This window comes from Anopheles cruzii, chromosome 2 (genome assembly GCF_943734635.1).
Source record: "Anopheles cruzii chromosome 2, idAnoCruzAS_RS32_06, whole genome shotgun sequence".
NCBI lineage: Eukaryota > Metazoa > Arthropoda > Insecta > Diptera > Culicidae > Anopheles > Anopheles cruzii.
The window spans coordinates 396,372-416,887 of record NC_069144.1 but is presented as its reverse complement, the minus strand read 5'-3'; the positions used below and the strand labels follow the sequence as shown (position 1 = coordinate 416,887).

General features: G+C 51.0%; 5 protein-coding genes across 5 annotated transcripts; 2 read left to right on the top strand and 3 right to left on the bottom strand.

Moving 5' to 3' along the window:
• The first annotated feature begins 337 nt into the window (after window positions 1–337).
• On the top strand, window positions 338–1,977 carry LOC128267895 (membrane-bound alkaline phosphatase-like). The gene is made up of 2 exons (XM_053004845.1): window positions 338–1,512; window positions 1,585–1,977. Exons 1-2 carry the CDS (start codon window positions 514–516, stop codon window positions 1,927–1,929), a joined length of 1,344 nt encoding a protein of 447 aa, XP_052860805.1. The 5' UTR covers window positions 338–513; the 3' UTR covers window positions 1,930–1,977.
• Window positions 1,978–2,625: 648 nt separating this feature from the next.
• On the bottom strand, window positions 2,626–4,503 carry LOC128269261 (membrane-bound alkaline phosphatase-like). The gene is made up of 3 exons (XM_053006671.1): window positions 4,500–4,503; window positions 3,109–4,301; window positions 2,626–3,039 (listed from the first exon to the last, which is right to left on the bottom strand). The coding sequence occupies exons 1-3, from the start codon at window positions 4,501–4,503 to the stop codon at window positions 2,626–2,628; spliced, it is 1,611 nt and encodes a 536-aa protein (XP_052862631.1).
• Window positions 4,504–4,724: 221 nt separating this feature from the next.
• Window positions 4,725–6,655, bottom strand: LOC128269257 (alkaline phosphatase-like). Its single transcript, XM_053006666.1, has 3 exons — window positions 6,574–6,655; window positions 5,252–6,453; window positions 4,725–5,183 (listed from the first exon to the last, which is right to left on the bottom strand). The coding sequence occupies exons 1-3, from the start codon at window positions 6,653–6,655 to the stop codon at window positions 4,725–4,727; spliced, it is 1,743 nt and encodes a 580-aa protein (XP_052862626.1).
• A 227-nt stretch (window positions 6,656–6,882) lies between these two features.
• On the bottom strand, window positions 6,883–8,669 carry LOC128269255 (alkaline phosphatase-like). The gene is made up of 2 exons (XM_053006664.1): window positions 7,410–8,669; window positions 6,883–7,341 (listed from the first exon to the last, which is right to left on the bottom strand). Exons 1-2 carry the CDS (start codon window positions 8,667–8,669, stop codon window positions 6,883–6,885), a joined length of 1,719 nt encoding a protein of 572 aa, XP_052862624.1.
• Window positions 8,670–13,085: 4,416 nt separating this feature from the next.
• On the top strand, window positions 13,086–19,721 carry LOC128267417 (ras-related protein Rap1). The gene is made up of 5 exons (XM_053004248.1): window positions 13,086–13,174; window positions 15,366–15,588; window positions 18,125–18,322; window positions 19,056–19,148; window positions 19,225–19,721. The coding sequence occupies exons 1-5, from the start codon at window positions 13,086–13,088 to the stop codon at window positions 19,456–19,458; spliced, it is 837 nt and encodes a 278-aa protein (XP_052860208.1). The 3' UTR covers window positions 19,459–19,721.
• Window positions 19,722–20,516: the final 795 nt, after the last annotated feature.

Below are 20,516 nucleotides of genomic sequence, written 5' to 3'. Positions count from 1 at the left end.
ATCGTTTCATCTAGTGCCACTTAAGGTGATTAGCGTCGCCCGGTTTTTGATAGCACTATCGACTGTCGCGGGTCCATCATACGAGACCAGCGGGTCCGTTATCGTAATGCCACACGATTGCTGCAATGATCCGAGCAGGGCGACCAGACAAGTCTCGTCAGTACCTAGCTGACAATCGAACAGTAACAAAGATGCTCCGACATTGGGCCGTTCCGCTCTTCATAGCGGCAGCAGTGTTTGGGTTGGTGAGCGGATCTCTTAGCGGTGGTATGCGACCGATTGTAGGGGACGGAGTGTGGTGGTTTGTTACGGGTGTCCTTTCGGTTCGGTTCCCTAGATTATGACATCGACAAACGGCAACATCCGCGGCTGCCGGACGAGCTGGACCCGAAGCCGAGGCACAGGCTTGCAGATCAAGAGCAGACCATCGAGTACTGGCGGGACCAAGCGAAGGCCACCGTCGAGCGGCTGCGGACCAAGACGGAGAATAGGAACACCGCGAAGAACGTCATCATGTTCCTCGGGGACGGGATGTCCATCGCGACGGTGGCCATGGCGCGAGTGTACGCCGGGGGCGAGGAGAAACCGTTGTTCTTCGAAGGATTCCCATTCGTCGGTATGTCGAAGACGTATTGTGTCAATTATCAGGTAGCGGACTCGGCCTGCACGGCAACCGCTTATCTGACGGGCGTGAAGGGCAATTACGAAACTATCGGCGTGAACGCGCACGTCCCGGTGCGTGATTGTGAAGCTGCGCGGAACCGCTCGACCCACACGTCGTCCATCGGGCAGTGGGCTATGGATGCGGGAAAGGACGCTGGCATCGTGACCAGCACGCGGGTCACGCATGCGTCTCCCGCGGGTATGTACGCTCACATTGCGTTCCGTGATTGGGAGGACGACTACTGGGTGAAGCAGGATGGCTGCAATCCGGATACGGTCGACGATATCGCCGAGCAGCTGGTATACGGTGAGACCGCACCGAAGCTTCGCGTCATTTTGGGCTGTGGTCGTCGAGAGTTCCTAGATCGGAACGTGGGTGTAGACCCCGAGACCGGAGGACCTGGGTACCGATCGGATGGGAGGAATTTGATCAACGAATGGATGAAAAATGGGCCGGTCGGGGAGAACCGGACGTTTGTGTGGAAACGTTCGGATCTGTTGGCGGTGAATCCACACCGAACGGATCGTTTGCTGGGAATGTTCGAACCGGGTCACTGTGCGTACAATTTGGACCGGGTTCATAAGAATCTGCACGAAGAGCCAACCCTGTCCGAGATGGTGGACAAAGCGACGGACATTCTAAGCACGAACCCGAACGGATTCTTCCTGTTCGTGGAGGGTGGCCGCATTGATCATGGCCACCATGACAATCTGGCCAAATATGCCATCGACGAGACGGTGGAGTTTGATAAGGCGATTCAGTTGGCGCGCAGCAAGTTCAGCGAAGAGGACACCCTGATAGTGGTCACGGCGGATCACTCGCACAGTGTGAGCTTCGCAGGATATCCGGTGAGATCATGAGAAGGTGGCTCCCGGCCCAGGAAATCTTATCGTCGTGGGGTACCAAACTTTTCCTTGTAGAACCGTGGGAACGACATATTTGGCACCAGCGGAACGGGCAGCGATGGCCTGCCGTACATGACCATTAGCTACGCCAACGGTCGTGGGTTCTACACGCACGTCGACGCGGAGAAAGGCTCGCGGGCCGACGTGCGCGAACTGGACAACTTCAACGAGGACAACTTTCCGTTTCCCGCCATGCTTCCGGTGGACCTGGAGACACACGGTGGCGAAGACGTCGGAGTTTACGCGTCCGGTCCCTGGTCGCACCTGTTTTCCGGTTCCTACGAACAGAACGTAATCCCGCACATCATGGCGTACGCCTCGTGCGTCGGCAAAGGTCTTACAGTTTGTGACAAAAAGTAACGTAGAATAAATTGTATCTCAGCCCGGGCTTAGAGGGCTCCAAACGATCGCCATTGAGGTGTCGACATTTTGATAACCCTGGAATTGGTCCGAAAAAACAATGGGCGAGATCGAGCAGATTCGAGACGAAGGTGGCGCAATCACACAACTAGACGTGTGCCTTGCGCGGATAATGAATTAGTCTTTTATGGCGCTTCTGGAATTTATATGGCTTCCAAGAGATTACCTGATTTAGTTGGCATTATTCGTAAAAAGCGGTACGAAGCCACTTGCTCGCTCGTCGTTTGTTTATGACATCCCCCACGATACTGGAGTTGATAAAGATGGCCCCCAGCGCTGTCGGTGGCTACATCTTGAGCGCGATTTATCAGGCAGACACCAGTTGATAGACAACGAAACCGAATGTTTGACATTTATTGGCTAATTGAGTGCCCCTGGTGGCGCCCCTTGGTTCGAAAACAATATGACACATACTTACTATGCATTCGGTTTAACTTCTCCCTTCTCCCCCGGCGGTATTTACAACGTCATGGCCCCTCCGTACGATAAACTATTATTAGCAAATGCGAGCCACAGTATCAGTAGGTTGATACTACGGTCCGTGAGCGCCACGGCGCAAATCAATCAATCACCCGTTGAATGGGATCAAAGTACGCTGCTTGAATGGTCCTCCCAAGGATGAACGCGGACACTCCATTAACGTCGCAAAACTCCCACGATGGCACTAATGAGTAAGATAGGCACGGATGCCAACGGCGCGGTTCCGGCATTGGAGCCGTCGTCGAAGTAATCACCGATCTGGGCGATGTACGAGATCAGCAACGGGATGGTGTTCTGTTCGTAGGTTCCACGGAAGAGGTGCGACATTGGACCGGATGCCCAAAAGGTTACGTCGTCCCCACCGTGCGTTTCGGCATCGAGCGGAACCATGGCCATGTATCGGTGGTTCATCTGCCGATAGTCGTACTTGGACACGTCTTCCCGAACCCCATGGTTCTCCGGAGTGTACGTCCAATAGTAGGAGGCCCCGTTGGCGTAGCTCAGGGTTGTGAACGGCAGGAAGTCTTCGTCGCTGACGTCTCCCAAGCCCAGAATGTCGTTACCACGTTTCTGGTGGAACAACAGAACATGCAGAAGATGAGGATGCGGTCCAGAGATCACTTCCGGATGGATACTTACCGGGTAACCGTTGTAGGTTAGCGTGTGGGTATGATCCGCACTGACGACGATCAGTGTGTCCTGCTCGTTGGTCGCCGCTCTGGCCGTGCCGATCGCTTTCGCGTATTCGGCCGTTTCGTCCAGCGCCAACCGGGACCAGGTTTCGTGGTGCGCCACGTCGATCAGTCCACCTTCCACGAACAGCACGTACCCTTTCGGGTTCTTTTCCAGCATCCGGATCGCCATCTGGGTCATCTCCTCCAGCGTTGGCTCGAGCGCCATCGCTTCGGCGCTTTCCTGAACCTCCAGGTTGTACTTCATGTGGCCCGTCTCGAACAACCCGAGTAGATAATCGGTGTTCTTCACGTCGACCCCCAGCAACTGGTCCCGGTTCCACACGTACTCCCACTTGCCCATCGACTGATGCGCTTGCTTCCACGCTTCGATCAGATTCTTACCGTCGCGTCTGTACCCGTGATGGCCTTCCTCGTCCAGTGTTTCCTCCGGCAGCAGGTTACCGCGGCCACCGCCCATCACGACGTTGAAACGCAGAGCCAGCTCCTTGCCCACCAGCTGCTCGCCGATGTCTTCCACGTCCTCGGGGTTGCACCCGGAATCGCCGACCTCCACGTCGTTCTCCCAGTACCGATTGGTACTGCTGGCGTACGCACCGGCCGGGGTCGCGTGCGTGATCTTCGTCGTCGTCACGATGCCGGTGCTCTTGCCCGCGTCCTGCGCCCACCGGAGTAGTCCCTCGAACTCGGTCGCGTTCTGATCGTAGTCACAGGCGTACCTCTGCACCGAGGCCGCTATGTTCACCATGCCGTAGTTAATCTTAACCCCGGACAGGTACGCGGTGGCCGTGCACGACGAATCCGGGACCTGCCGGTTGACGCAGTACGTCCGCACGGTGCCGGTGTCCTTGAAGTGTTCGAACGACAAGGTGTTCGCTTCGTTACCGAGGTACATGCGCGTGGCGGCCGACGTTTGTGACGACATGCCGTCGCCGATGAAGAAGATCACGTTCTTCGCGTGGTTGGTGTTGTGGGTTTCGCCCAGCTTCCGGACCAGCGTTTCCTGGCCCTGTTCGAACCAGAAGACACTCTCCCGTTCGCGCTCCTCGAACCCTTGCTCCGGTTCGGAGCTTTGCTTCGGGTTCGGTGGCGAAGGGCCGGCTTTCTTGTCCTGTCGCGAGTGTCCATCACGAACTCGACCTGCGGATGGCGCATGTTATGACACCCTGAGGAGTACAGGGCCCACCCGTAGAATACTAACCACCGTGGGGGAGGAGTTCGCAGGAAACCACCGTCAGTAGCAGAAGATAGTAAAAGTACCTCCCGAGGGTAGCCATCACCGCACCGAGCTCTGTATTGTCGCAGCCAGTGTCACTATTGTCCGATTGTCAACTGAACCCATCGTTGCGTCGCCGGAACCGTGGTTAGTCTTCGCTGCGTGATGTAAAACGCTAGTCAGCGCTGGGTGCCGTCGATTAGCGTTATCAACGGCGGAAGATAAAATGGCACCAATGAAACAATTCACCTCAGACTACCAATCGAGGAGCCTCCCCGCAGAAGAAAGACACACACGGGACCCGCAGACATAAACCTAACCTTTATTATCGAATTTTACGTACAGCCTTACAGCCGCTGTATGAGTGTGGCCACCGCCAGGGGCAAACTCGAGAAGAGCGCCAACAGCAATGATAGCGACGTCCGGACGGCTCTACCCCTGTCATCGATAGGATCTGAAATATCTTCGGGCACCCAGCCGAAGTCCTGTCCGATGTTGGCCACATAGGCGATTAGCAGGGGAATCACGTTTTGCTCCATATTACCGTTGAACAGGTGAGCGCTCGGGCCGCTGGCGTAGATGGTGACGTCGTCGCCGCCGTGCGTCTCGTCTTCCCGCGGCACGGTGGCTGGATAACGCTGGTAGTAGTTCTGGAGATTGTAGTTGCTAATGTTGACACGCTTGGTCGGGTTGCCGTCCTCGTACGTGTCGTAGAAACTCTCGCCGTTGGCGTAGCTCAGCGTGGTGTACGGCAAATCGTCCATATCGCTGACGTCCGCGATGCCCAAGATATCGTTGCCGCGCTTCTGGAAGCAGAAGAATCACCGTCTAGAGGTCTCCGATCCGAAGGCGTTCTCGGAGGGCGGTCACTTACCGCGAATCCGGTGTACACCAGCGTGTGACTGTGATCGGAGGATACTACGATTAGCGTATCGTTGACGTTCGTCCGTTGCCTTGCCAACCCGATAGCTCGATGAAACTCTGCCGTCTCGTCTAGCGACAGACGCGGAAGGTTCCCGTGATGCGCCATGTCGATCAAGCCTCCTTCGACGAACAGCACGTAGCCTTGGTCGCTGTCTTCCAGCACCGCCAGGGCGGCCTCTACCATCTCCGACAGCTTTGGCTTCCGATCACCCACCTGCTGATCGTCAATCTCCAGATTGTACAGACAGTGGCTGCTGTCGAACAGTCCCAGTAGATAGTCCGATTGCTTGCTTTGGGCGGCCGCCAGTAGGCCCTTCTTATCGTACACATACTCCGTTCGGCCACGCTCACTCCGGAGCCGCTTCCATTCCTCGATCAAGTTGACGCCATCCTCACGATTACCCGACACACCATCTTCATCCAGCGTACCCTTCGGTAGCAAAGTTTTTCGTCCACAGCCGAGCACCACCTTCAGGTTGCTGGCCGTCTCTCCGTACACCAGTTGATGGCCAGTGTCACGCGGTCTGCGTTCGGCTGGCGTACTGGAACAATCGCCGTTCACGTCACTGTCATCTTCCCAGTTCCGTTCGGTAACGCTGGCGTAGGTTCCGGCCGGAGTAGCGTGAGTGACGCGAGCGTTGGTTACGACTCCCGTGGCCTTGCCCGCCTTCTGGGCCCACTGGAGCAGCCCCAGAAACTCGGTCGCTTCGTGGTCGTACTCACAACTACTGCGCTTTACACTGGGGCCAACGTTGATCATGCCGTAGTTGGTCTTAACACCCGAGAAGAAGGCCGTGGCGCTGCAGGCCGAGTCCGCCACTTGATGATCCACGCAGTACGTCCGCACGGTGCCGGTGGCCTCGAAGTGTTCGAATGATAGGGTGTTTGCTTCGTTACCGAGGTACATGCGCGTGGCGGCCAACGTTTGCGATGACAAGCCGTCGCCGATGAAGAAGATCACGTTCTTCGCGTGGTTAGTGTTTCGTGTTTCCTCCAGCTTCCCGACCAACGTTTCCTGGGCCTGCTCGAGCCAGAAGGCACTCTCCCGTTCGCGTTCCTCGAACCCTTGCTCCGGTTCGGAGCTTTGCTTCTGGTTCGTTGGCGAGTGGCCGGCTTTCTTGTCCTGTCGCGAGTGTCCATCACGAACTCGACCTGCGGATGGCGCATGTTATGACACCCTGAGGAGTACAGGGCCCACCCGTAGAATACTAACCACCGTGGGGGAGAAGTTCGCAGGAAACCACCGTCAGTAGCAGAAGATAGTAAAAGTACCTCCCGAGGGTAGCCATCGATGCACCGAGCTCAGTATTGTCGCAGCCAGTGTCACTATTGTCCGATTGTCAACTGAACCCATCGTTGCGTCGCCGCAACCGTGGTTAGTCTTCGCTGCATGATGTAAGGCGTTGGACAGCGCTGGGGGTCGTCGATTAGCCGTTATCAATGCACTGTCGGGAGATAAAATGACCCCAATGGAACAATTCATCTCGGACGACCAATCAAGGAGCCTCCCCGTAGGAGAAAATCATACACACGGGCTACATACGTAAACCTAACCTTTATTATCGAATATCACGTTCAGCTTTACAGCCGCTGTATGAGTGGGACTACCACTAGAGACAAACTAGAGACGAGCGCCAATAGGAATGATAGCGACGTCCGGACGGCGCTACCCCTGTCATCGATAGGATCTGAAATATCTTCGGGCGCCCAGCCGAGGTCCTGACCGATGTTGGCCACATAGGCGATCAGCAGGGGAATCACGTTTTGCTCCATGCTGCCCTCGAACAGATGAGCACTCGGGCCGCTGGCGAAGATGCCGACGTCATCACCGGCGTGCGTCTCGGACGAGAGCGGCACGGTAGCCAAATAAAGCTGCCGGTGGTTCTGGAGATTGTAGTCGCTAATGTTGGCACGTTTGGTCGGGTTGCCGTCCTCGTACGTTTGGTAGAATCCCTGGCCGTTGGCGTAGCTCAGCGTGGTGTACGGCAAATCGTCCATATCGCTGACGTCCGCGATACCCAGGATATCGTTACCGCGTGTCTGGAAGCAAAAGAATCACCGTCTAGAGGTCTGCGATCCGAAGACGCTATCGGGGGGCTGGTACTTACCGGGTATCCGTTGTACATCAGTGTGTGGCTGTGGTCGGAGGATACTACGATCAGCGTATCATTGACGTTCGTCCGTTGCCTTGCCAACGCGATGGCTCGATGAAACTCGGCCGTTTCTTCCAGTGACAGGCGCGGACGGTTCCCGTGATGCGCCATATCGATCAGGCCTCCTTCGACGAACAGCACGTAGCCTTGGGCACTGTCTTCCAGCACCGCCAGGGCGGCCTCTACCATCTCCGACAGCTTTGGCTTCCGATCACCCACCTGCTGCTCGTCGATCTCCAGATTGTACAGACAGTGGCTGCTGTCGAACAGTCCCAGTAGATAGTCCGATTGCTTGCTTTGGGCGGCCGCCAGTAGGCCCTTCTTGTCGTACACATACTCCGCTCGGCCACGCTCACTCCGGAGCCGCTTCCATTCCTCGATCAAGTTGACACCATCCGCCCGATTACCCGTCACGCCGTCCTCATCCAGCGTACCCTTCGGTAGGAACGTTTGTCGTCCACAGCCGAGCACTACCTTCAGGTTGCTCGCAGTCTCTCCATACACCAGCTGGTGAGAAATGTCACGGGGTCTGCGTTCGGCGGGCGTTCCTGAACAGTCGGCGTTCACCTTACTGTCATCTTCCCAGTCCCGTTCGGTGACGCTGGCGTAGGTTCCGGCCGGCGTGGCGTGAGTGATGCGCGTGTTCGTTACGACTCCCGTGGCCTTGCCCGCCTTCTGGGCCCACTGGAGCAGTCCCAGAAACTCGGTCGCTTCGTGGTCGTACTCGCAGGTACTGCGCTTTACACTGGCACCAACGTTGATCATGCCGTAGTTGGTCTTAACACCCGAGATGTAGGCCGTGGCCGTGCAGGCCGAGTCCGCTACTTGCCGATCCACGCAGTACGTCTTCGAGAGGCCAAAGTACGGGAACTGCTCGAACGAGAGCGACACATTTTCGTTGCCCAGATACATTCGTGTGGCGGCCACCGTCGGTAGCGACATCCCGTCGCCGATGAAGTACACCACGTTCTTCGCCTTTCGTTCGTCACGGGCCCGGGATGCATGATCCTGCAGGGTATTCTGGGCCTTGTTGCGCCAATACTCGGACGTTTCTTCGAGCCCATCGTACACGGGCACACTGTTCCAAGCGCGGCTGTCCGACCGGGGATGCCGTTGATCGGCATCGAATCTGCGGCGAGCAGCAGTGATCACGTTTGCGAGCGACACATCAACACTTACGATAGCCACCACAACGCACAGGAAGAACCGGCCCATCGCTGTACTTGGTAATAGGAAGAGCCTGCGAGCGCAACGTTGTTCAAGTTCCGAAGCCCTTGGCACACTGAGCGTCCCAGTTCTGCGAGCCAAGTGTGTGACACTTGAGCGGGCCTTTGAAGAGGAATGCACCATAAATAGTCTGTGGACCGGATCGTAAAAGCCGGCCCCGTCCCTCAGTAGTACCGAACGTCCGATTACCCACCGACCGTGGGATGATTGTTTGGATTTGTCAATAATCTGGTTTCGGGAGGTCCACCCCACGGGCCCACATGTCATCCATCATCATCATCATCACCATCATCGGGGGGCGTGATACATTTTATTCGCCCGCGTATCACTCGTGACTGGCGGAAACGCGAGCCGCGAGGCCCTGGATCGACAAATGGTAGACACTTTTCGGCGTCAAATCACGTGAGACTTTGGTGCTGGAAACGTGCTGCGTATCGGATTGCCCGGCTGGGAACGGGGCTCCCGCCATAAACCCACCGCAGTGCACCACGATAGCTGAATGTTGGACGTTTCATTGCCAATCCACGGCCACGGATGATTGCTTGTCGCACGTGCGCGGTGGATGTCTGGCTGTCTGGGGCTGTTTAAAGTCTATTTTGGTTCAAGTGCAGTACTTGTGACTGTGCCTTTTCTGTGGATTGGATTGGGTCTATTGTAAGACCCAATCGTGTGTTGTTCTTAATTGACTGATATTCGACAGCAACATTGTTTTATAATCAGCATTACAGAAAAACTGTAAGCAAAAAAGCGAAGAAAATAATGCCAGCTTTTCGTGTGAATTTGTCGTCTTAAGTTATTAAGATACCATTCATTTGAAGACTAACCACCGTAAAGAATAGAAACCTCAAGAACTTATGATTTTTATCCATCTTAAATGGCTGCGATGTGCCACCGCAACTGATCCTGTTTTAGTGCAAAATGTTTCGACCGAGATACATTGGCGTTGGACCAACAAATATCCGGTGGCGGAAGCGTATTTCCGGGTGGAGTTAAAGCGTTTTCCTGGGCGCCCTTCACGGTGAACCCGAAGACCACAGTACGATATGGTGTATGACGTCCGATAGGTCCGAGCAAAGTAAGATCATAAGCTACGTTCATTAATCATGGCCACCCGCCGGCCGACAGCGTTCCGAAGCCCCCACTATCCATCCGCAAACCGGAGACCTTTTTTGAAGCGTGCCAGTTCTTTACCTGACACGCTCTGAGTCGAATTGGCGAACACAAGACAGTGTCCCGGGAGTCGTGAACATCCATCCTCAGAAACCACAAAAGCGGTACCGGAAACATCTTAATCGTGCTTTCAAAAGGGACCCGTAAAGGGTCCAAGCCGTTCGTCTCTTGTTTGAATGACTTCCAGCGGGGTTAGTTCGGGGATGGAGGGTATGGGCAATGATAAAACAAACTTGTGCCCCAAATTAGAACCCACGGCCTTGATCTCCGGGGTGGCTTTCTGCAGCTTACCGAGTTGTGCTTCATAATATGTTAATTTGTTGGCGGGCTTCACGGGGCCGTTTATTTTTAGCTCCGGCACCCGTTTCAATTATCGTGGGTTCATCTCGGGCACACCGACAGTAGGGACACCGGTGGGGCCACACGCAATATCTGGTCCCAGCTCTGTCCGGTTGTGGTTGGTGACCTCAGAATGATTTTGCAATTCGGAAAAGTGGGCCATTCTCATGATTGAACTGCAAACGGAACCTATCGGGAACCTCGCTACCACCGCTTATTGCCACGTACATTCCAACACAAACATTACCCCTCATTAGCGCTGCTCACGACCCTCGGCTTCGGCCCCGGCCGCCGGAAGCGGTACGACAGAAACGATAAAGCATCAAACGACAGCATAATTCATAAATTAATTATAAAATCCCTTCGTTCAGTCTCTCGTCGAAACCGTTCACCATCCTGGCCTGGCCACTGGAGCGTGCGTCACGGCCATCCTGGTGTCCTTTTGGTATTTGAAACACTCTCGCATCGAAATCGTCACTCGGAAGGTTAATTAAAATTCAGCAAATAATTCATTCCGTCACCGCCGGCGAAGCCAAGCGACGCACGATCAGCGAAACATCCTGCGCCAGTGTCCTGCGTGTCCTTTTTGGACATGGCACTGGAGAGAAAGAAAGAGAGAGACAGGGAAACCCTAACGAGGGCACGAGCTTTCGAAAGCGCGCTCATCACCCGGACGAGGCCGTCCGAAGAAGGTTACAGGGTCATAAAAAAGAAAGCAATTACCGACAGGAAATTGGAATCCGAGTGCATTGATGACGGTAATGCGGTATCGGTTTTTCCGTTTGTGCGGCTGAAAGGATATTTGATGGGGGACGTTGCGTTTTTTTACTGGCCAACGCCACCACTTGCTGGGTCACGAAATTAAGACGAAAAGTGTTCGGTACTTAGTAGCAGTTGTAGGGCGTGTAATTTGTCTGGTTTCCCCCCGGGGCGGATGCGTCATGTAGACGGCTATAACGTTGAGTTGGGAACTAGAGAATGTATGCACTTACTCTTCTAAGGTTTTCGCAGTAAATGTATTCTTTATCTATCCAATTACACTTAACTAGTTCCTCCATCTTGTTAGTTATTTTAAACTGTTCTTCCAGTTTGATAGTTTAGACCAATAACGATGGCCGATTCCGATTCGGTTGGCAGCTCCATAAAGTGTGGTGCATATTAACAGCATCCGATTATGCCACTGTGGAGCATTCCACCGGCCCAAGAACTCTGGAATGCTTGCCAATGTGTGGATGCATACTTAGTGGGAGCTAATTTGAAGGTGAACACACTCTTTGAAATGCGCTACGGAATGATGAGAATTTAATAGGATGAATAATTGAAACACGTCGTCGTCGTCGTTGTCGTTGTCGTTTTGCCCGGTTCCGTTGGTTCGTCTCCTTCAACGAGGGAACGGTTGTAATGAAATTGCATTGCCCTAGAACGGGCGACACGTAAAAAGCACACCGATCTGTAGCAATATTATGTACAATTAATACCCGACAGCTGTGCGGGCGAATTCGATTAGAGTGTTGCAGGGGTTGGCAGTGCCGGATTGGGTCGGTCGGAGCCGTGTGGAATTAGACAACTATCTGCACCCTCGACGCTGATGCCGTCCTGATCGTTACTGATTGCTGCTCGGCTTGTGGAGTGTTTTGTGGTTCGTCGGCTCAAGTGCCCTGTCGAGCGGGTTACGACGGGGCTGCGATTCGGAATGTAATTTATGCCATTTGAGGTGTTCTTTGTTGCACTGATTCATAATGTGGGCTCGTAATCGGCAAAACCATCGACAAACGGGCTTATGCAAATGTGTGCAAATCGCTCCGTTCGCGTTTCTTTTCATCATGCAACATGTGGCGCATTAGTTGTTGGGGTGTTTGTGATTGAAGGTGAGCTATTGATTATAGATTTGCATTAGGCAGACTTCAGGAGTCTCAGGGGTTGTTAGTTGAGTTACCACGGAGAGCCGGTACCTTCTCAGGCACTGGAAACGAAGGACCGAAGGACGATTGTCTTGATTCAAAAACGTGAAGCAATGTTATTTTTAATACTATAATTCTGAAGCATTTGCTGAGTATTTTTTAATTCCGCTTGTAATCCTCAGCCATTTCATTAAAACCACCGGGCACTGAATGGCTGAATCCTTCTTCGTTGGCTGGTGCTGCCGCTGCTAAAACTCGTAATCCGAATTCTCAAGCAGCGTACGCCACATTTTAATCGAATAGAAATAGTTGCACACTCCCGAAAGCGATTTCAAATCAAATTTTCAAGCGCAAAATTAGTCATTAGTTTTTCATCACCATAACTTCCTGGGCCGTGCCAGGTCTGGCACCGTTTCTTAAGCCCGACTGACCAACGGCTGGCTGGCTGGATATCTTATAAGGATTATCTCTCCCGGGACGTGCGTCTTTTCATTGATGCGTCGCGTCGGTGCTCTGGTTGGACGCCCTGGTGCCCTGGAATGAATATTAATTTCGAAACGTCCCCGGCAGCCAAATGTGGTCCCGGCCACTTGAATACGAATGTTTGGCTGTCCACCGTCGTGCTCGGGCAACCGTCACGTCCGGCACGTTTCGCTCTCAATCGCCAAGCACCTTCTCTTCGCAGCACTTAACGCCAGCTGCTGCTGTCGGCGAGTGGGTGCAATGGCACAAGGATACTTTCAAGTGCCGACAAAACGACACAGCGCGGTTCAATGTTTCATGGGTTACCGTTTCTTTCTTGTATTTCTTTTCCAGATTTTCCGCGAACCATCTGAAGCGCGCCGGACGCGATTACCGAGACAGCCTACACAAGGCGAACGGCTGCGTCCGCCTCGGTCCGCCTTGATTGGACTTTTACGGAGTGCTCCACGGCCCAAGCGACGCGCCTCGTCCTTTAAAGCTCCACTGTTTTTCGGGTCGCAAGTCGTGAAAAATGAAAGGCCGACATCTTCGGCGGCGATTCAGCCTGCAGCCATCGTTCATGAAAGATGACTCCACCGAGGATCGGCCAAAGCGTGAAAAGTAAGTACACGCGGGGCTTCCTAGGCTCATTGGGCCACCACTGGAATGCTGGTGTCAGGTTGCTAAATTGAAGCCCAGACTAGCCGACGATCAAGGCCATCGCAAATCAACCGTTGTCCAGTCCAGCCAGGAAGATGTGGGCTGTTGGGGTCGCATGTAACTGTAGGACCGACTTCGGAGCGCCCAAGATCATCTAAATGAAACGACGCCATTTGAAGCGGGAAACACATAAATAATCGCAAAGAAAGCCGAGGCGGCTGGCGCGTTTTGGGGGGTGACATGAATCATGGCGTAGGTTATCGTCGAGGAGTTTCAGGATTTATAGCAATATTTCCACGTCCCCGCTCGGTCACGTCACGTGACATTTCTGGTGGCACACCACCGGCAGCCAAACCAGGGGCTTTATTTATTAGGATCGAAGTGTATTTCGTGTAATTCGGTGACGGGGCCACAGAGAGCAGGGCAAACCACGAGTCGTGTATCGCGATGGAAGTGGGATTAAAAATATTGCCTATTTCCGGGGGCTTTTGCTCGCTTTTCGCGACGTAGCTCACGTAAAGTGGCTCTGCGCGAAAATTTGAAATTAAACCACAAGTCGGTGAAAGTAGATTACGGCCCCATCGTCACGGAGCAGCTGTGGCAAATGGGATACAATGAAGTGATGCGGCTTAAGAAACCGCATCCTGTTTTCTCTTCGTCGCTTCTGTAGATGGGACTAAAGCCAAAAACTGCGTAATCTCTCAGAAAATGGGAGCACAATATACCAAAAGCTTTTAATCGTCGAAGAAAACATGTTAAATATTGACACGATATTTTGATAGTTCGATGTGTGAAGAAGTATCAACGTATCGTTCAACGTATCAAATCATAGTCAGCCGAGAGACACAAATGACGGGTGTCAAATAAATGACTGTAATTCATTCCCAAAGAGCGAATCGTATTTATTTGTATTGCAAAGGACTTCCAACGCCATCGTGGATAAATTACAACGAATACCGTTTGGTGCTAGTCGTTTGATTTTAAATGTAAATTGGCGTTTCTTACGCTTTTGATTGATACTTGGAAATTAATAATTTGACACCACGAAACAAACTGATGGCGTGTTGTTACAATTAGCTACGGAGAAATGGAAAATCGTGGGCAGTTATGTAAACCGAAACCAATCAATTTTGTTTCACGTAATGTTATTTACTTTACAGGCCAGTTTCTAGTCGGTGGCCATAGTGTTCTGATTTTGGAATTTACTTATTCTACGCTTCAGTTATGGAGATCTCACCCACGGGAGGGGCATGATTCCGTTTTTATCGATTGGCCGATCGAACTTATCGCGCAAACACCGAATCCGGTGCTGGCCATGTTCCCACGGGATACTTGGCCGAGTCATCTTTGTGCCGCTTTTTCTCTCACTTGGCTCTGATTGCCATTAGAAGCAATTGCGAGGCCCCACAGGGAATGGATGGATCTTTTTTAAACGCATGTTTGTCGCTTCTTCCGATGATGACGTTGTTGAAATGCGAAAAGAAAATCGTGCGAATGAACGCTCGTCGGCATTTTTCGTCGGAACTCGCCTGGGACATGAATAGCCTTTATTTATACTTCCTGTCCTTTATTTTGCCTGTGCTTGTGTGTGTCTGTGTGCGGAGCAGAAGTTCGTCATTTACACTCGCTCTCCCGTTTGTTAAGAGAGCAACTGCAGGACGTTCCCCAAAGCGCGCTCGGAAGCAGTTGTCGCCAAATGATCGAATCCCACCGAGTGATTGATAGGAGTTTTTCCATCAATCATTTCCAAAAAATCGCTTAAGAATGTCTGAGTTTGCTTTCTTTGGTGTTTCGTTTGATTAAAAGATCAGCAACATTACTTTTGTCTTCCATTCCGGCTCGTATTATCCTCTTTGAGGCATTAAGCAACGTTAATTCATTTTCCTTTTCGAGGGAATTATTTCAGATTCGAAAACCTCATTTTCCGCCATGACGTCGTCCATTAATATTTTAAAATTCATATTAAATCAGTGTCAGTAATGAAAAGGTTGACGTGAGCTTTGGACCGCCGGTAAGACGCTGGATTTACGCGAGTCCTTGGCGAAGATTTCACCGTTGTTTGCTTAATCGTGGCGTTGAAATCCTCGATGGTCGGCCAAAATTTGGACTCTGTAGCTCTTCACCGTAACATTTCTTTCATCTCGCATTCCAGACCCATCAAGAACGATGAAAATTCGATCAACTCCAACGTGCGTCACAAGATCGTGATGATGGGTGCGGCAAAGGTGGGCAAAAGCTCCGTCATCACGCAGTTCCTGTACAGCAGCTTTTCGCCGAAGTACAAGCGCACGGTCGAGGAGATGCACCATGGCCACTTCTCGGTGAATGGCGTAAATCTCACACTCGACATCCTGGACACCTCCGGATCCTACGAGGTAAGTACCGATTCGTGCAGTCTGCTCCCTTTTAAGCCACTGTAACGTTCACCTCACCTCGCCGACGGGGGGTTGTCTCCGTTGTGTCCGCCGGGAGTCGGTCTTTGATCTTGCCCTCCTCCTTAGAATGGATGTGTATTGAACGGAGTTCAAACTGAATACCGGAAAGGGATAGAAAGTAGGAGAGAAAGAGAGAAAAAGAGAGAGACATTCGAACAGAATGCGAGTGTATTCCAATACGGAGCGTGGCCATCGCTGTAGCATTACCCTATGGAATTTCATTAAAATCTGTTTGCCAGTTTAATTAGGGACTAGTTCTAGTCCCTAGGCGCCCAACGTTGAGAGTTCGGTGCAAATGGAAGCGGTCGTCAATTTGATGTTTCACCGTGATGTTTGTCCAACTTGTTTATGCAGTTAATTGTATGTGTTGATAACGCCATTATTTGAATAAAGTTCACAAACTTCTTCGAATAAAAGATACAATGGAATTTAAATATCTAAACTAAACGTTCGTGTTATGAGCACTGTAGAATGTTAATTGAGTTGAGGTATATATGCTGTAAACATTCGAATCGAATTAGAGGCATAAGAGGCATCGAATATAACATGCAATAAAGAGTGTCCTCTTCTCGAAAGTGTGAAAACAATAAAGAGTGTTCCATCCTATAAAGAGTGTTGAATTCTCATGTGAAAGCGCTGGTTCCTCACGAAAGTTTGTTACCGGCTTATAAGGGACGTCATTGATTGACGTGTTCAGCCGCCGATTTGACTATGGAGGTGCTTACTGTTTACCAGTGACTGCACAAAGTCGGAGCGTGCCGCACCCTTCCGTAGAAGCAACTGCTCGAAAGCTGATCCTTTCGCGGTAAAATCGTTCAATTTTTCTGGCGCAGTCGTAGCATCAGATACGATTATCACCTTTCCCGGGCACCGCCTTCGCAATAGCCATAGCATCTGACACGCAACCCAGGCGCGAAACAATGGCTCGAGCCCGGTCGAGCAAAAACCGCTCCAATTTCTGCCCGGTGAGTGCTTTTTGTGAAAATGATGAAAAAAGAAAAACGAAAGCGAAACCAACGTCCAGTGCCCGGAGCCGAGCCGAGCCGTTAGCCCGGGGCCCGTGTGCACGACGCAAAACACGGCTTGGTGCGTAAAAAGTGATAGTCCGGCCACGCTGGTTAACACTTTTCCCGCCTCTCGGTCCGTCACTTCGGGGCGCTTTCTGCGCGGAAACTTTGGCCGCGCTTACGAGCGGAACCGGAACAGAAAAACCAATATTTGCCCCATCCCGTGACAGCCGTTGCCGTCGCGATTTGTTCCTAGCCTGCTTGCTGGTGTCCGCTGGTGTTAACTTTTCTTTTCCACTCCAGCGCCCATTTGTGCGTACCGGGCCGGCTGTCCGAGAGAAGCTGTCGGGTTCATATTTGATGTACTTTCGTTTTACTATTTTTACGATCCAGCCCTGCTGTGACTAAGCTTTCCTCTAGCCGAGCCGAGGGAACGGTGGATGCAACAAAGTCTCGAGCAACTTTGCCTAGGCGCCGGACCTTAAAGGATCATGTTTTGGAGAGGGCGCTTCTCGGGCGGCTCAGGTTATGCTGGGAGCCCACATTACGGAGGGAAAAATATTATCCTCGAAGTTATATCTTTGATGTCGCTCCCGGCGTATCAAAGCGCCTAGCCTAAGCCCTGGGTCATAGCGCGTGAATTCGGAAAATGGACGCAGACCCACCTTGCAAGTGAACCCACCGGCGACCAGCAGATAAATCACTCGCTTCCTTACAAAAAAAGGTAATAAGCCAGAGAAAAAGGTGCGATGTAATTTGTAATCCGCAAAATTACGTCCCGAAACAAGGGACCGCACACCGGGGCGCTCCTTGAGGGAGGTTTTCGCCGCGGGAAAAATGGTACCACGATGACGCAATCGATTTTTACGAACGGACACCAACCCTTGGTCAACGGGCCGCCACTCCCCGCGTGTGTGTGTGCCCATGTCCTTCCTTTGCTGGGGATGAATGAAGTTTGGCTGTTGGCTTTACGAAGCTATTAAAAATTTAGCCCTAATCTAAGTCGCCGTTTATCGTCCGGGCCACAGGTTCCGGTGGCATGATTTAAGGACACCTTCTTAATGCCCTGCTCGGGCCCGGTGAATGTTTCAGCAGGCCTGGGAACGTACAGCTGGCCTGGTGTGCCCAGACGCTCTGCTAGATTAATGGGGTTACATAAAAGTTTCGCCCAAAATGCGTGCAAATTGCGAAACAACACGTGTGACAGGCCCATCCAGGGCACAGGGCCCTTGTGTCGGGTCTTTGTCTAGAAGCGTCCGTTTATTTTGCGAAGTTTCTTTCATGGTTAAGTTTCTTCGTTTCGCTACAAGCAAACAATCTAAGCCGGAATCCATTTAATGGTTAAATTACAAGCAACGATGCCCTCCCAAAAGCGCACGCCGACTTACATTAATCTGTTTCGTAATTACCCTTTTCAATATCTAATACGTCGTTGCTTCTCTTATCCCGCTTCATTCTTTTTCGTACAGTTTCCGGCCATGAGGGCGCTCTCCATCTCGTCCGCCGATGCGTTTATCCTGGTGTACGACATCACGGACAGCGTCACGTTCGAGGAGGTGAAAGCGATACGTGAGCAGATTCACGAGATCAAATCGACCACGGCGGTACCGATTGTGGTCGTCGGCAACAAAACCGATCTCAGCGACGATGATGAAGACCTGCGGCAGGTAAGAAGCAGGACTACGGCCGCATGTTGACGGTGGACCGATATTTCTTTGGACCGGATTTTTCTCGAGAAAAACTCTTCTTTGAATTTATCTGATTGATTTAATTCTCCGATAGATTCAATTGTGACCGCGGGGTTCTTTCTGACAAATGCTCGAACTGCTCTCGAAGGCGCCTCTCGCGAGTGTTTCGTTGTTCGCAGATAATGGTTTTGTGCCCCGCGAAGGCTCGCTGTAATCGGAAATTCCAAAGTTTCGTTAAGTGTGGCAAGTCGAGTTGTTTTCCGGATCATTCGACGATTCGTTCTGTAGTATCATTGACGACGGCGGCTGGGCTCTTGAGTGTTGAGTGTCCAATATAAGGTCCTTATCAACGGGGATCTTGATGGAGCTGAACGAACGGAGTGAATTGTTTCGAAGAAGCTGATATTTCAGTCTGGTTGACTCTAGACTGGATCAAATTGATTGTTTGGAGATGTTGCATGATCATTTGCACCCTTGATGATTTTAGTCGTTGTTTTATCTGGTTACTAGTCATCAGAGTAAGGTTGGCAAATTATGCTAATTTCATTTAACTGAACAAACTATTTGGAAATAGTTAACATAAGTTTTGATTGTGGATTGTTACACCGAAAGGAAACAGCGTTAAACGGTTCCTCGAAAGGTCGATTCAAATCTGTTTTATAGCACGCGCAACATTTCATGTTGAAATATTTCATGACCCTGCATTCAACAGATAGCACGTGACACAACGGAATCCATGGTAACAGTGGACTGGGAAAACGGTTTCGTCGAAGCTTCCGCCAAACTTAACCGAAACGTATCGCAGGTTGGTAGCTTTCTACCCTACTTTCCACTCGTTTCGTCCTAATCCGCGGATCTGTGTTTGTCTTTCTCCGCCACAGATCTTCAAGGAGCTACTGGTGCAGGCGAAGATAACGTACAACCTTAGTCCTGCGCTGCGACGCCGGAGACGCCAGTCGCTTCCGCAGCAAACCAGCACCGGAAGTTCACCGGCACCAGCAACACCCCAAGCGTCACCGAGTGTCCACGTTCCATCCGTCGCACAACTACAGCACCTGCAGCAGATTCAGGACAAAAGTTTGGGCGGAAAGCGTAATTCGTGCATTCTGTCGTAATCAAACCGCTCTTGTTCGACGTTACCGGAAAATTTCATTCAAAAACCGATTGTGAGATAGTGAGATGGTGAGGAATTTTTTAAAATACATATTGGACCTTGGAAATATAACTAACATCGCGCAATAAATATGATAACGATCGGTGTGTACTTGTCTGTTGCGACATCAGATTTTATCTAACCAAAACACAAACGTATCGCTAATAACTGTTGCTTCTTAAGTTGTGCAAAATGGAGACAAACTTGAAACTAACTTAAAAACATTCCTCCATTTTTCGTTTCCTTCAAACTGCTAAAACAACAGGGGTCTACAGACCATCTTTACGTGTTTTTTATACACCTTGCGAAATCCGCTCTAATTATTCGAATAACTGTAAAACAATTTAGACTTGTGACTCGTGCTTTCTTCTTTCATTCGAAGTTTGGTCTTTAGTTTGCTCACTCGAAACATAACAATGTACGAAAACAATATGTAAAGTATTGAAGTGGAAAATTACGGGTAAATAAGGGAAGGAACGAGACATAGAGTTTTCAAAAGGAGAATTGGGAGAGAGAGAGAAAAAGGAAAAGGAAAACAGCATATATTGGTTCAGCAAAACAAGTGTACATGTGCGAGAGATCAATATAACAATATTACGTGTGTTGCAATAATAATGTCCCCATCATAATTGTTTTGGTTTTCGCTTTGCGTTTCGCAATTTTCGACATTACATTTAAAAAAAACAGGATACACATACTTTATCGAATCGAAAAAATGAGGAAACCCGAAAATCCAACATCATCAAAACAAAATACCGCTAAATTTGAAAGAGAATATCTAAAATGTATGTGTATACGTGAATGTTGGTGTGCATTAGTGTGTTGATATGAAATCTATTCTCTTCTTATAACATGTGAAAAACAAAATATGGAAAGTTGTCGCCGATTCGTTCAAAGTAAATTGGTTTCCGAATTGTTTTCGATTTCGATCGGTGCCAAAATGGAGGGGAAAATTACAGGTTGCAGACCCGTGCCGTAAAGCTATTAAGTTTGATAAAAATAATTTTGAAAGACATTACT